General features: G+C 46.8%; 1 protein-coding gene across 41 annotated transcripts in view; it reads left to right on the top strand.

Moving 5' to 3' along the window:
• The window catches only part of Ablim1 (actin-binding LIM protein 1), a 282,612-nt gene extending 269,450 nt beyond the window's left edge, over window positions 1-13,162 (top strand). For 32 of the 41 annotated variants that reach the window (XM_030250917.1, XM_030250916.1, XM_030250913.1 and 29 more), the window contains 8 exons: window positions 923-1,014; window positions 1,997-2,099; window positions 2,834-2,898; window positions 3,920-3,980; window positions 4,473-4,480; window positions 5,334-5,408; window positions 6,408-6,488; window positions 8,558-12,623. In XM_030250917.1, the coding sequence (XP_030106777.1) occupies window positions 923-1,014; window positions 1,997-2,099; window positions 2,834-2,898; window positions 3,920-3,980; window positions 4,473-4,480; window positions 5,334-5,408; window positions 6,408-6,488; window positions 8,558-8,671 (599 nt within the window). In that variant the 3' untranslated portion in view covers window positions 8,672-12,623. Of the gene's footprint in view, window positions 1-922; window positions 1,015-1,996; window positions 2,100-2,833; window positions 2,899-3,919; window positions 3,981-4,472; window positions 4,481-5,333; window positions 5,409-6,407; window positions 6,489-8,557 lie in introns of all 41 variants that reach the window. The other 9 variants (NM_001362445.1, NM_001362446.1, NM_001290813.2 and 6 more) reach the window with 1 other exon arrangement.
• Window positions 13,163-14,873: the final 1,711 nt, after the last annotated feature.

Raw genomic sequence — 14,873 nt, 5'->3', positions numbered from 1 at the left:
ATTTAGAGTCATTGTTGATATTGTCATCATCACCAAATAGTCTGAAGTTGCTTAGAATCCTACAGTGAGGGACGTGTTTGCTCCTTTCATCAGAACAGCGAAGAAAAGTACAACTCTTGGTAAATGGTTTTTTTTTTTTTTGTTTTTTTTTTGGTTAGGTTAGAAAGCGGTCCTGCTCCCTCAGCCAGATTTACCTAAACTTGTTTCAGCCTTCCAGTTGCTGGGACAGACTCTTTCTGGGAGCCTGAAGAGGATGCGGTATCTGCTACATTATTTCAAAGTCACTTGCAGCTGTGTTTACCGTCTTTAAGTTTACTTAATAGTAGCAAAATTCTTTTGTGACTGATTTTTACTGATTGAGGAAAGGAAAATTGTGGACCCCGACTTTAAAAGACACACACAAGATGTGCTTTTTAGTGGATTTACTACGGGTAGAAGAAAAAGTGGCAGCTTATTTTTTAAAAAGCCCAAAACTAGGAAAGAGGGGACTATAGGTTTGAAAAACTTGCTTCTCTTAAGAGAAGACTGTCCAAGCAAGTTGTAGATTCCTTGCCAATTAAAGAGCGGGCCTGACCCTGGCTCTGGTCATCAGGTGATAATAGCTGGAGGTCCCTCTCCACTTGAAATTAGGAGCTCTGGCCTGTGGTTAGTGTTGATGCTTTGAGACTCAGTTGCCACAGCAAGCCCAGGTATCCCATTTAGCTACATGACACACCGCGCTAGCCTGTTAGAGGAGCTCTGAGAAGCAGACCCGGTGCTGAGTTGGTAGTGGGCGTGTTTCCTGTGGAGTTGTTCTCTCCACCACGTGAAAGCCCCCTGCACACCTTACCAGCCTGCTAGACAACCAGACAACCAGACAGCCTGTGGCTGAGGTTCCTGTGTCGTGGCGCTGATGTGAGAAGTTGTCTTTACTGTGGATTAGGAACTGACCCGAGGCGCAGATCAAGTGGCAGAGAGGAAGATGAAGAGGAGCTTTTGAGACGCCGGCAGCTTCAAGAAGAACAGTTGATGAAGGTTTGTCCATGAGGCTGCCCTCAATTCTACTTCCTTTTGACTCCTGGCATTTGCTTGTTGTATATAACTACCGTGTGCACACCACCAAGGGAAGGTGGTGGTCCCAGGCCTCAAGAGCCTCAAGGGTCCAGTAGGAAAGACATGGCAGGCAGCCAGTGGGGTAAGGGTGAGGCTGGAGAGGGTCATAGGATGTAGGGAGCAGTTTTGGGGTAGTTGTGCAGGTGGCCTGATTGGGTTGAAAGGATGTAAAGGGGATCCTGCAGGCCAGGGTGGTATATACTTAGGGGCATGCAGGTCTTGCTAGAGGGACTTCCTTGGGGTGATATTGGTCCAAACCTCCTCAGAACTTGGTCAGAATTTATATCTGGAATGAGAGAAAGGGTATCCATTGGTTTGCCACTGAGCGCTCTATCGATTTCTAAACACTGACCAATAAGGGGCTAATGGATCCCTTCAAATGGTGTCCTCCAGAGGTGCAAGAAATGCACGTGGTGTTAAGTGCACAGGGCAGAGGATGCAGAACGCAAGCCTGGCGTGTGTAAAATGTGTATAGGACAGTGAGCAAAGGTTATAAATCAAAATGCATGGGGTGGGGACTCCTTGTGGGGAGGTCACGGTTTCTTTCCTTATAGATTTCTAAAATATGTGTGAGTGTATATTTTTTTTTATGGTTTTTAAGGCAAACAATGAAATTTCTTGTTTAGGGATGCCCAATCTACAACAATCTCTATCTCCTATTAAAACAAACAAAAAACCCAAAGAAAACAAAAACCAAAACCATCAAATTCACACATGCTGAGGTGTTTAGGGGAGGGCGGAAGAAGAAACGTGACCTTTTAACGTGAAGCCTAGCACTGGAAAGCTAACAGGGCTTCAGAGTCTAGAGCCTGTCCTACCTCTTCAGGAACCACAGGCTCTGAGCAGGAAAAACAATAGTTTATGACTGACCCTTGTTTCTTTCCTTTTCCCTTCCTGCAAATAGCTCAACTCAGGCCTGGGGCAGCTGATCCTGAAGGAAGAGATGGAGAAGGAGAGCAGAGAAAGAGCATCGCTGGCCAGTCGCTATGACTCTCCCCTCCACTCAGGTGAGCAGCACCCGTCCCCCACCCTCTGCGATTTAAGGGTGAGCCAAGCCACCTGCCTGCAAAAAGATAGAAGCGCAGGCTGGATTGTTACCCAGGAGACAGGACCAGTTTGTGAGCTCTTCAAATACCTTGTGTCCCTTCTGAGTGTGAGACTCTGTTCTCTGTGAGTATGTAATGCTACAATTACACAGGTCAATAATCAGCTTAAAATAGATTGCCCTGTCCAGAGGTACAGATATATTAAGCTATAGGCGGTCTGCTCTCTCCATAGCCAACCCTCCTTTCAGACAGATGCAATTCTGTAGCCCTGGCCTTCCAGGAGCCCAGCCCTGTACCATTGTGGTATCTTACTCTGTTGGCTTCTGGGCTGGATTGCAGCACCCACATATCCCTAGGTTCAAATCCTGCTCTGCATCTTTTGTTAGCTCCTATTATTTTGTCTCCTATAACATGGAAATAATGGTGTCCTTAGGACTGAGGATTCAAAAGAAGGCACACTCGGCTTATAGCTGTGGTGGGGAGTCACAGCTGGACCGTTATGTCCTTCCTCCTCCAGCCTCTCCTAAAGATGATCACACCCCACCCCACCCCCGCTCTCTTCCCAAGAAGGCAGTGTGCTGTGAACACTGGGACCCAATATCGTTTGAATTCTTTTTCCTGACTTTTAATTATATGAGATCACTAGCAGTCTCGCTAGAGCACTAAAAAAATACTCTTCCTTTCTTCTCACTCAGCTTCCCATGCTCCATCATCTAAAACTTCATCTCTCCCTGGTTATGGAAAGAATGGCCTTCACCGGGTAAGACCTCCTTCAGTCGACGGTGTCTGTATGTCTCTCTCCCTCATTTCTGTACTGACACATCATCAGAATAATCTTTCTTAGGTATTTTTATTTTTGTTACATTTTTATTTACTTCGTATGCATGCCATGCGCACGCGCACACACGCGTGCACATGAGCACATGCATGACGTCACATGTATAGAGATCAGAAGGCAACTTGCGGGAACCGGTTTTCTCGCTCCACCATGTAAATCCTGCAAATTAAACTCAGACTCATGAGGCTTGAGCAGGTACCTTTATGCACTAGACATCCTACCGACCCCTGAATGGTCTCTTCATCTTGGTGTTCGAATACAAGGCAAATTGCCATCTGCCTGGCCACTTGGTGAATCACTTTGAGTTATAAGCAAAATGAAATACTTCTTTTCAAGGGGAGGAAACTGACTTTAGATGGATGATCTGTGTAAGTTTTACAGACTACAGTAAGACATAGCAGGCAATTTCTTCCAGTAAGGCAAAAAGTTATCACTTGATTCATTATCTCTATAAAGAGAGTCGGTGACAACCACCTTCCCCCACCAAGCTAGAATAATTACAATTATATAACTAGGCCTAGAAATACATTTGGTGGTAATGAGGTAGGGGTGTCTCTCTAGTCCTGAGGCTGTTCTGGAACTTACTGTGTAGACTACAGCGGTCTCAAACTCACAGAGATAAGCTGGGATCAGAGGTGTGCATCACCATGTCCCGCCTGCCTTTAGAAATACATGTTTATCTCTGAACAAGAAATACTTGCTCTCTAAAAGCCTGCTGGACAGTAGTACCACAGATGCCTGCAAAACACTGGGACTTCAAAGTTTGAGGAATAAATAAGATAAATAAGAGTATCCAGAAAAAAAAAAAAAAGAGTATCCAGGATTTTAGCCTGGGAAGGATTTTTGGGGTCTTATAAGTCTGTTCTCCCCCCCCCCAATCCCAGCTCTTATAAAAAATGACCACCATTGAGATTTTCCAATGATGAAATTCTCCTCATTGCAGCCAGTTTCCACAGACTTCGCTCAGTACAACAGCTACGGAGACATCAGTGGCGGAGTTCGAGGTAAGGTTCCGACAGGAGGCTGAGCATGACGGACGGTGTCATTCCTTGCGAGCCAGGTTCAGGAGAAGCTCTGTGTAATCACCAGCACAGTGCTTGTGTTCACACTCTGTGTATCCCACAGTAGGGCCACAGCTCTTTTCTGAGTTAATAGCAAGCGCAATACCATACACAGAGTCTCTAGATAAATGCAAGCATGGGAAACCAGTATCTAAGCATCCATTTCTGCATGCTTGAGCGCTCTCCCTAAGGAGGCTTAGCAGTAAGTGAGGTACTGCCCTCAAGGGGCATGTGGTGAGCAGAGAGGAAGTGTGTTTGAACTGAGGCCTGGAGTTGAAGCAGGCGTTTTCTGGCTTCAGGGAAACCGGTGGTTCAGGAGTGAGAAGAGAACCTAGTACATTTTCAGATGTTTTGGAAGTTATGGTAAAATACAACATTACTGTGGGTGATTCCTTGGTCTTTCCTTAATGATTTTTTTTTTTTTCTGTTTTTCAGACTACCAGGTATGGACATCGCTGTGTTCCTTGAGTTGGCCACAGTAGAACATTCGTTTTTCTGTTCCATACTGCTTCTTCAGGGGAGCCGTGTTTGCTGGGAGGATGAGCATGGTGGTTGACTACCATTCCTACATAGCTGGGAGGAGCAGGCATGCCTGGTAGCCAGGTCAAGGTGTCGATGCAGACCTTTCGGGCAGGGCATGAGCTGGGCCAGGCGTGAGAAGACCCTCTTGCTCTGGCTGTCCAGGGTAGAAGTGAGCAGCCGTGTCAGTCCGGACACAGGTTTTTAGTTGCTGTCTCTCAGTGCTGAGGTGCTTGCTACACATTTTCTTGCCTGTCCCCAAATGAAACGAAACAGGACTCTGGGAGAGAAAAAAAAAAACAATTTGCCCCCAAACTCTCTCTTTTTATCTTATGAGCTTGTGAGGGCGCATGAGGAGAAAGGATAAGTCTAAACTAAGTAAGAAATGAAAAAGATAAGTGGGTGTGGCACTGCAGCCTATAATCCAGTACTTGTGAGGCTGAAGGCTCCAGAACTCAAGGCCAGCCAGGACTACAGACAGACAGACAGACATAGAAGCAGAATAATAGACCTGATGGGTTTTATGTGCTGTGTCCCTCCATTCTAGCAGCCTAAATCAGGAACTAGCCCATAGTTACGAATCCTTGATGTTTCTCCAACTGGATCCTGTTTTATTACTCTTCCTCAGTGAGGGTCTCACTTTGAGAAATTCATGATTAGTTAAGATGTGAGGGAGAGGAACTGAGACCCAATAGGAAAGTCAGGGACCCCTCAGAGCCCTCCCTGAGGTTCCACTGAGAGTTCATGCTCACCACTGAATAAGCATTTCTGTCGCAGACCCTCCCAGATGGCCACATGCCTGCAGTGAGAATGGACAGAGGAGTATCCATGCCCAACATGTTGGAACCAAAGGCAAGTGTGACTGGCATGTGTGCGTGCATGAGCACACAATTGCATGTGCACACAATTACATAGCCACATAATTGCATACAAACACAATTGTATGCAAACACAATTGTAAAGAGAGAAATTTGTTGTACCACATTGTCAGCAGACTTAAACCCTCACTGCCCACAGTACTCTGCTCACAGTAACGTGCCAGGACCCTCGACCCTACAGCCTAAGTGTGACCTTGACCCCTGCCACATGCATTTCAAGGCATGTCCAATGCTGAGCGGAGCAGCAGAAGCCTGCTGCAGATTGTGTGCCCAGCATGTATCCTACTTTGCCAGAACTTTCTTAGTGTTGTGACAAATGTCATACGTACCACCTCTGATTAGTCTTGGGCAAACTGACTTGGCTGGTCATCCTAGCTCCAGAGCGTTCTGTGTCTCAAGAGGCATTGAGTTGCCTGGTGTGGTGGAGTACACCTTTAATCCGAGAGCTCAGGAGGTGAGGGCAGGTTGAATGGTCTGAATTTGAGGCCAGCTTGATCTACATAGTAAGACGCTGTCTTTAACCAAACCAAACCAAACCAAAGGCTTGATCTCCTTGGCACCTATACTTGGGGCTTATTTCAGTATGTCAGCTTCCAGAACACTGGAATTCACAAATCCATCATAGCTGAGAGTGATGAGCCCCACACAGAGGTGCCCTGTGACCTACCAGCATCTTGTAAGAAGCAGTATGTGTGCTTGACGCTTCAGATCTCTGCTAACTTTGACCTTATGTCTCGTAACGAACAAGTTAGTATGCTTATATTCCGAAAATAGTTCCGAAATAAGTACTGGCAGAGAGATGAAGAGCATATGAGAGTCTGTCTCTGTTCCCTGAACACTAGAGGTTTTTTTAGCTGCTCTTGTGGTGGTCTCTATCATGGATGAGCTGGACTTTAGAGTGTGCTTATTAATTCGATGAATAATCATTGCTAGACAAGGACAATCATTGCTAGACACTGTCTGTCTTTCTCAGATATTTCCATATGAGATGCTCATGGTGACCAACAGAGGGCGCAACAAAATCCTGAGAGATGTGGATAGAACCCGGCTAGAGGTAAGCAAGGCAAAAATGTGACATCAAATGAAGATCCTTGTGCTGGTGCGTGCGCGCACACACACACACACACACACACACACACACACACACACACACACACACACAAATGCACACATACACCAGCATGCCTCTAAAAAATTATAAATGTATTTTTTCCAGAGGAAACCTAAAGTAGTGGGTTTTTTAATTATTCATTTTTTAAAAGATTTATTTATTTATTATATGTAAATACACTGTAGCTGTCTTCAGACACCTTCAGAGGGGGTCAGATCTCATTACAAATGGCTGTGAGCCACCATGTGGTTGCTGGGATTTGAACTCAGGACCTTCAGTGCTCTAACCACTGATCCATCTCTCCAGCCCTTAATTATTCATTTTTATTTTATATACACTGGTGTTTTGCCTACATGTATGCTGTATGAAGGTGTTGGATCACCTGGAATTTGGAGTTACAGACAGCTGTGAGCTGCCGTGTATGTTCTAGGAATTGAACACGGGTCCTCTTGAAGAGCATTCAGTGCTCTTCACTGCTGAGCCATGTCTCCAGTCCCTAAAGTAGTGAGTTCTTTTCAAGTCTCATATTGTAGGTGGACTGGGAAACTAACTAAAACCTTGAGACTCTCCGAGGAACTAACACTAAGAGATGGAGATTATGGCATCTAGTCACTGGTCCCTTTAGCACTCGGTGTTTCCTTAGACACCAAGTGGTGCAGCGAGAGGAAGGACAGGGCCCATTCTCAAAGTACATGCAGTGAAGAGAGACTAGAAGGATGCTTCCACACTCAGCACCGAGGCAGGCTGTCTCTGGCTTCAGAGAGGCCAGTGGTAAGGCATGTGCCCTTACATTTAAGCACGCTTCCATCTAAGCCTGTAGTAAGGTCAGTGTATAAGATTTATAGTGGCCTCAGAGACACAGTGTGGTTCACCACATTTCTGGAAATCGGATGCTGGTGTTATTAGGGCTGGATGCAGCGTGAGCATCTCCATCACTCCTGAGATATCCCCAGATCTGTCATGGGGTTATCTGAGTCCACTGAGAGGAAAGCCCACAGGATTCTAGGTTTGTGCTGGACATGTTTCTTCTTTGGCTGTTTCTGCCTTCCTTGTTCTCAGGGGTTATCTCAGTAAACGTATGCAGGGCTTCCTTAGGCGCGGGAGACCCTTGTTTGTGCCTTTCCATCTGAATCACTTTTTAGTTAAGGAACCTCCATCTGCCCATCTCAGGAAGAATGAAGTTTCTTTCCATGACACAACACAGCGCTTTTGTGGGAGAGATCGGGCTAGCTCAGGCTATCCTAGTGTTAAAATGGGCTTGACGGGAGGAAAAATCAATGGGAGATAAAAATCCTTCTCTCCTGTTACTGGGCCAGGGGGAAGCTCTGGAGCTCTCCCAGGAAACACCCTGGAAGTCCTTTTCTCTTTGACCGTCACTTGGGTCCATTTTTCAACATCTCAAGGACCTGAAGTGATGCTGTCACATCCAGCACCGCAAGTCACCTTCCTGTGCCCGATCACTAGCCCAGCTCTGCAGTGAACCACATTGGCAGTAGTCTGCCAGGTGTTTCCTCTGGTGGAGGACACTACCTGGCTGTGCCCAGGAAACAAGCCCCAGAGAGAGCCGCCTCTCTCCCCAGTCTGACTGGCTCTTCAGGATGATGTTAGTGTCTCTGAGTTTCTGCAGGGAATGGATTTCAGGACACCGCCCCCCCCAACAGCCGACAAAGTCTGCAGGTGCAGAAAGTGATACGTTCTTTATACATTGTCTCTGCACACCCTCCCTTATGCTTTAAACCATCTTTAGATGACATATGATGCCTAGTGGAACCGAAAGGAGCCGTCCATACTTGCAGAACCGTGTTGTTTGGGGCAAAATGACCAGGGAAACAGTCTGTACATGTGTAAGTCAGAGGCAGTTTGGGAAGGATACTTTTTATCTAAATGGATTGGATTGGCGATGCAGAAGCCAGGACTATGGAAGGCTGGCTACATTCGTAAATTGGAAAAGGCATCTGATGTTCATTGGCGTGGCCGTTAGGACTAACAACCTCTTGCTTCTCTCTTCCCAGCGCCACTTAGCCCCAGAAGTATTTTGGGAGATCTTTGGGATGTCCATACAGGAATTTGACAAGTTACCTCTTTGGAGACGCAACGACATGAAGAAAAAAGCTAAACTCTTCTAAGTCCCTCGAGTAAACGACAATCAGGAAACGAACTCTCAGTGGCGGTGGTGCGTAGAACATTATGCTAAGGCCCAGAACTGATCAGAGAATTTGTTCACCACCGTCTCCAGGCAGCAACGCCAAGGGCAAGTCTGATCTCAGCACCCACGAGCCACATCCTGGGCCAAGCAACAGTAACCCTTGCCAAGCAACGACGGGGTAGAATTTCTATGTTCCCAAATTCAGCAGTAACGTCCACATGGGACCTTTTCACGTGACTCTGTGGGGCTTCTTTCTCCTTTTCACTTTCCCCTTTAACCCATGTCTGACTTAGTGCTGCCTGTGTTGGTAAGAGTCAGCAAGTGCCCTTAGGAAGCCACACGGAGGGGATGCTGGGAGTCCTGACATATGAATCTATTTATTATGTAGTACTGTGGCAGAGAAGGAATCCAGGGGCCTGCACTGATCGGGTAGCAGCTACTTTGCCTGTCCTTGGCCGTCTCCCTCAGCTCTGCCTGGGCTCCGAGGGAGATGGAAGTCCGTCAGGGAACAGGTAGTTCTAAGTGCGTGGCTAAATGATTTGGACAAGCTCCTGTGTGTGCTGAGACCTGGCTGGCCAGCTGCTAGAGGGGAAAAACAATTAAGACAATGGAAAAGGAAAAAGGAATGAAGGAACCTCCCTCCCTGAAAGCTTTTCCTGCTTCTGAGACTGTGTTCAGCCCTTTCCCCTATAAATTGATAGGAACTGTGTGTCCACCTTTCCAAAGAAAGGAAAGACAAAAAGAGTTTCCAGATTGGCCCAGCTGCTGATAGGTGATTTTTTTTGCCCATGAATCATGTATCTCTTAGAGAAGAAAATTCTATGCCCTACCACATCACAAGATCTCCTCCTCAGTGTCTGTCTGTCTGTCTGTCTGTCTGCCTGGCATCTGATGGGTCAGGTCAAGCCCGTGCTGGTTTTGACTAAGGGTAGAGACTAAGGGGAGACTTGTTTTTCTGAAGTAGACTGCTTTCACTCGGCCTGATGGACAAGCCCGCGTGTGTTCACGTCTGTGTGTAACTCACCCAGAGCAGATCTGTGAGTCTCGATGTGCTTTGTAATCTCTGCTTGAGTGTTGCCCATACTGGGCTGTGGCTTTGAAGGTCATTTGCACAAGAGCACGTGACCCAGAGATGGAGAAGTGAGGTTCAGGGAGGGTGCTTAGAGACCAGCCTGTTCTTTGAGCTGTAGAGACTCATGCTGGATTCAAACTGAGAACCCTGGAAGGAAGGCCAGGCTAGTTTAGGGCTCAGCGCGTCTCACCAGAGCCCTTCCATACTCTGTGACTCTCAGTGTGAATTGGAATGCAATTCTTTCCCTAAAATGTGTGGAAAAGGCCACATCATGAGGACTGGTGTGAGTTGGGGTAGGGTCCCCAGAGTCTCAGGAAAGAAGCTAGATCACACTGATTCTCCTGCCGTGGATATGAGTTAAAACCAAGTGGTAAAGCACTTGGATTCACCCCCAATGACCACTCAGCACAAAATGCAGAAATTCCTTCTGAAGGACTAAAGCGACCAGCTGTCTGCCACACCTGCAGTAACACAGAGCAACAGATTCCCAGCCCGTGATGAGAGCCTGTAGCTCGTGACACACTTCTTTGGGTTACTCTGCTACATTTCTGTAAGAGAGTTAAGTCTGAGAACTAGTCTCGCAAGTGTATCTGTTAGTACACTCTGCAAGAGGACTGGACTGCTGGCCTAGGTATATGGATCTCACGCCTCTTGGGGAGACAGATTGCAAAAATGGGTTCCCTGCATGTCTCCGGCTTCTTCCCATGTTCTCATTGTTTTTCTCTAGCTACCCTACTCATCACTGGCTCCCTCAGCACCAGGCCTGTATAACGTGGTTCTCACGTTACCCTGGCAGCATACAGGATGGGGAGTCTGGTGTATTCAGTGTTCACAGTCAGCAGACATGGTGACCTGGTGGGAGACTTTATTTATCCAGTGTGGTGATAGCATGACCCTCCATGCTTCTTACTGGTTAATGCTATTTCTCACAATGATGCAGATTAGGAAAATTGAAGTATTCAGGAAACAGGGGTGGTTGCTAAGGTTCCGTACCTGCTCTTTATAAATTTATAGTGGCTTTATCCTGACATAGGAAAGTTCAGCTGCAGGGGAGGAGGAGGAGACAGTCTTCCTCTTTAAGTTACAGAGAGCCGTAAGCTAAAGGACCTGCCTAGGATTATAATATTTGAAGAATGAACTTTTAAATTCTTGCAATAACGAAACCCTGCCTCCTTGACTATTTGAACTCAGTTCTCCATCTAAACTGGGAAAAAAAACAAACAAAGAAACAAACAAAAAAAATAACATTCCGTATTAGCATAGTAGTCCAAATTGTATCAAGCAAAAAATGTATGGCTAGACAACACCAGTAAGAATCCTGCTGCTCTGGGGGAGGCGGAAGGAGAGCTGGAAAGTCTGGAGTATCGCTCCGTTCCCTGGCAGAAGGTTCCAGCCAGGAGGATGTGCTGAAGATGGTCTGGTCCTAACTGCCAGACACAATGTCCGTGACATTAAAGGCTCCACATGATTGACCACAGCATGGGAGAGCGGTGTTCTTCACTCGACTCCACCCTGCTGGACACAGGAAAATTTCAATTGCTAAAAAAAAATCAAAGCACTCATTCACTTGGGGGGAGGATCCTACGCAGGGGGGACTTGGTGCGTATATTAAGGGCTATATTTTTCTAGCATTTGACCTACTTGCGACTTGATACAGATTGCATAGCCTGAAAGAGGCTTCTGTGGCCACCTGGGAGTCTCAGTGTTTTCTTCAAAACTTCTCCAAGAGAGTCCAGGCTCTCACATCGTCTTCCTGTGCGACCTATTAGAGAGATGAAAAGCCTTTGAAAACAGCTAGCTCTGCATTTTCATACTAGTGTAGAGTTTGTTATGAAATATTTTTACTATGACTCCTTCAACAACTAAATACGAACTGCCTGTTCTCTAAACCTCAAGGAGAAAAACTGGAGTTAATGGGTAATAAGGTGCAAAATAAAGGGGTAAGGGGGGAGTTTTCTATCTGTCCTGTTCTCTGTTATCTCCAAGTCCTGATTCTGTTGCCTCCAGCCCGAGCCTCCTCTCCTCTTCTCTCCCGAGACACAGCCTCACCCGTCATTTCATTCTCTATCCACTGTCTGTCACCTCCAGCATGGAAAGGTTCAGCTGGAGACATTTCTGAAACAGACTACTTTACTTTGAAGCAAACGTCTTTTTTTTAAAGATTGCTTCACCAATGATGCTGTCAGATATATCTGCTTTCTCAAGTTTAAAAGAATTCAAATTAACTTCCTTTGAGTCTTTGTTAAAAGAGAAAATAAAAAAATCTCAAGCAAACTTGGAGTGGCAGTCCAGGGCATGTCGCAGGAGCAGGAGTGGCTCCAAGCTGTGCTCTCCATGAACTCTGGCTCTGGGGAGATTTCTAGTAACTCTTCAATCTGTACTTTCTGTGCCCGCCTCGGTTTTGAGTTGCATTTTTTTTTTCTGTTGTTAGACAAACCAGGGCTTTGTATGCTTGAAGTTCACTGTTTTGTGCCCCCCTTTGAAGAACTTTCTATGCAGAAATAGATGGTCAGGGTTTCGGATTTGCAGTGATGTGTCTTCCGGTGGCAATGGACAGGGAAGGAGCACCCATGTCCACTGGAACGGGAGAACAAGCCTTCGGCATCTACAGGGTTACTGTTTGCATTTTCTACCCACAAGCAGAAGGAGACAGTGACAATGGGCAGTGGATAGCCCTCACTCGTGAGTGTTTAATGTTGCAGCAAACTCACCAAGAAGGAGACAAATGGCTGTTTCGAATGGAAGCTTTCTCAGCAGACAATGTGTGCACAGTAAACTTCAGCAGAGTCCACTTGTTCTCCCGGAAGCTTAATGTAATTGAATGGCAGTTATCACTAAATAAAATTCTTTTCTGAGTCTCTCCCGAGAGTGGCAGTCCTTTGAATCGCTTCCCAGGGTGAAAGATGGAAAGAGATGAGCCTAAGGATACCAGGTTCAAAACGGTTATGACCATACACACAGGCATTTTACCTTATGGAAGAGGAGACAGTTGTTCATGGAATTGATGGGGGAGGTAGAGGGGGTCCTCTAACAAATATGTCTGGTGGTGAATGTGAAAGCTTTCCATGAGATGCCAAAGACCCTACATCGAATTTCCTTGAAGAATGGTTCACGGGATTTCTGTCCCTGATGAAAGACTGCCCATTCACCTTGGTTCCCTCCCCTTGTGGCTAAACGAAAGCAAATGTCCGGAAGTCTTGAGAAGCTGTGTCGTGTTCCCTGTGGAAATGAGTTGATGTGTGCCAGTGCTGAGCACCTGGTATTGAGGTACAGAGGAGGGCTCCGCCTGCAGGCACTGTGGCCGCTGAGCTGCGTGTTCCCAGCTGCCTCTGTTGCGGACAGCCCGCTCCACTCTCCACCCTGTACTCCATAAATAAAGCTACGTGCTTCTGCCCTGAGCGCACCAGCGCTCATTTGTTTCTTGGTCTTTTTGAAGTTTCACCCTATTTTTAAAAGTATGAGCCAAACTTCCAGGAATCAGAGCAAAGAGTGAAACTGCAAACACAGCAGATTTAAATTGTATATTGTGCGCATGCGCAAGCCTGTTGCGTTGTACTCCACCTTAGATCCCCGGGATGGAGAGTTCCAGGCCGCTGTAAGCTGCCTGAAGGGGGTTCTAGGAACTGCAAAAGCAGTACGTGCTCTTAACCACTGAACCGTCTCTCCATCCCACCTGGTATTTTTCCATTGTATTCCTCAGTGCCAGGACATGTATTAAGTAACACATATTTCCCAGTCGTTTATTCAACAATTCAGGCCAGTAGGACCAACTTGACGGGTGATATATTATCAACTAAGAATACTCAGTGGCAGTGTGCATGTGAAAAGCCCTGGATTCAAGACTGACCCCCACAAAAAATGTCTAGTAGCCCTCTTACACTACAGCTAGAACTGAAGTTGAATTCTGTCTGAGGCACAGCAACGACAGACAGTCCCATCTTTTGGATTTGAGGGTAAGACTTTATGAGCCATTGTGAGCATAGGTCATCTCTGTCACCTAGAGCATGGGCCATCTCAGTCAGCTAGAACAAATGGGCCGTGGCAGTCACCGAGAGCATGGTGGTTGGGTGGGCTTCTTCCAATCCCCCACTTTATCATCAACCCTTGTGTGAAGAAAAGCTAGATTCCAATTCACTTAGCTTCACTGCCAGAAGCTTCGGCTTAGTCTATGTTTCAGATGGCTGCTCTGAGCCTCTAACTCACTGTGGCGGTCCCTCCAGGATTCACATGGAAGGCAGAGGCAGGCTGTTCACCAAGGCAGTTGGCATGGCCCGTTTGCTGCTGCTAGAGAATGTGTGAGGAGGCCCAGCCTCCAGTCTGCCACCTACTCAGCTCTGCTTCCACCAGCTCCTGTGTCTGTCCCTAGCTTCACCACCAGGGGTCATCTGTGGTTCTTGCCATGACCTCCTTGTGGCAGTTGGCTTTGGGGGCCACCTTTAAGTTGAAGCTGACTCCTTCCTTGAGTTCACCACACAGAGAAGGATGCATAGAAGGCACTGGCCAGGCAAGAGCAACTTCCCTCTCCCTTCACACCATGCTTCGATCCCTAACCTCTCCTCCTCCAGCCACACCGTGTTTTCTCCCAGTGTCCAACTCTTCAAGGAGGGAGCCTCCCACCAAGAAATGGAGGCTGTGCCCACAGTCAGCTCTGCAAAGTCAGCCCCCATCCATTCTGAGTTACCAGTGCAAATTTCCTGTGGACTCCACTCACCTTATGAAAGATGAGGCCACGCTTGTTTACATCCTTGGCATGAGCCTGTCCTGATGGCCAGCTTACCTTACTCTGGCAGTTCTTGGCACACCGATGATCAACTAAGGTGCACAGTGCTAAGAATGGTTGCCTCGTTAGCTCTGCATGCTTATGCTCTGTGGTTGAAATCTAGTGAGCTCTCTGCTGAATGTCAGGCAGTCTAGCTTCAGGTTACCAGAACTCGCATAACAGCCAACCTAATTTGCTCATCAGCAGAATGGACAAAGTAATGAGAAGCCCGTCCAGGTTATGATAACATGCCGAGCACGTAGTACAGCGCCCGGCACACTAACTGCTCAGGAAACACCAGTGATATTTACAAAGAGTGGTTAGCCATGTAGAAGTGAGAGAGCCACAAGC

Source organism: Mus musculus, chromosome 19 (assembly GCF_000001635.26).
Source record: "Mus musculus strain C57BL/6J chromosome 19, GRCm38.p6 C57BL/6J".
Lineage (NCBI taxonomy): Eukaryota > Metazoa > Chordata > Mammalia > Rodentia > Muridae > Mus > Mus musculus.
Note: the sequence above shows the minus strand (reverse complement) of the source record. Positions and strands in the feature narration are given on the sequence as shown.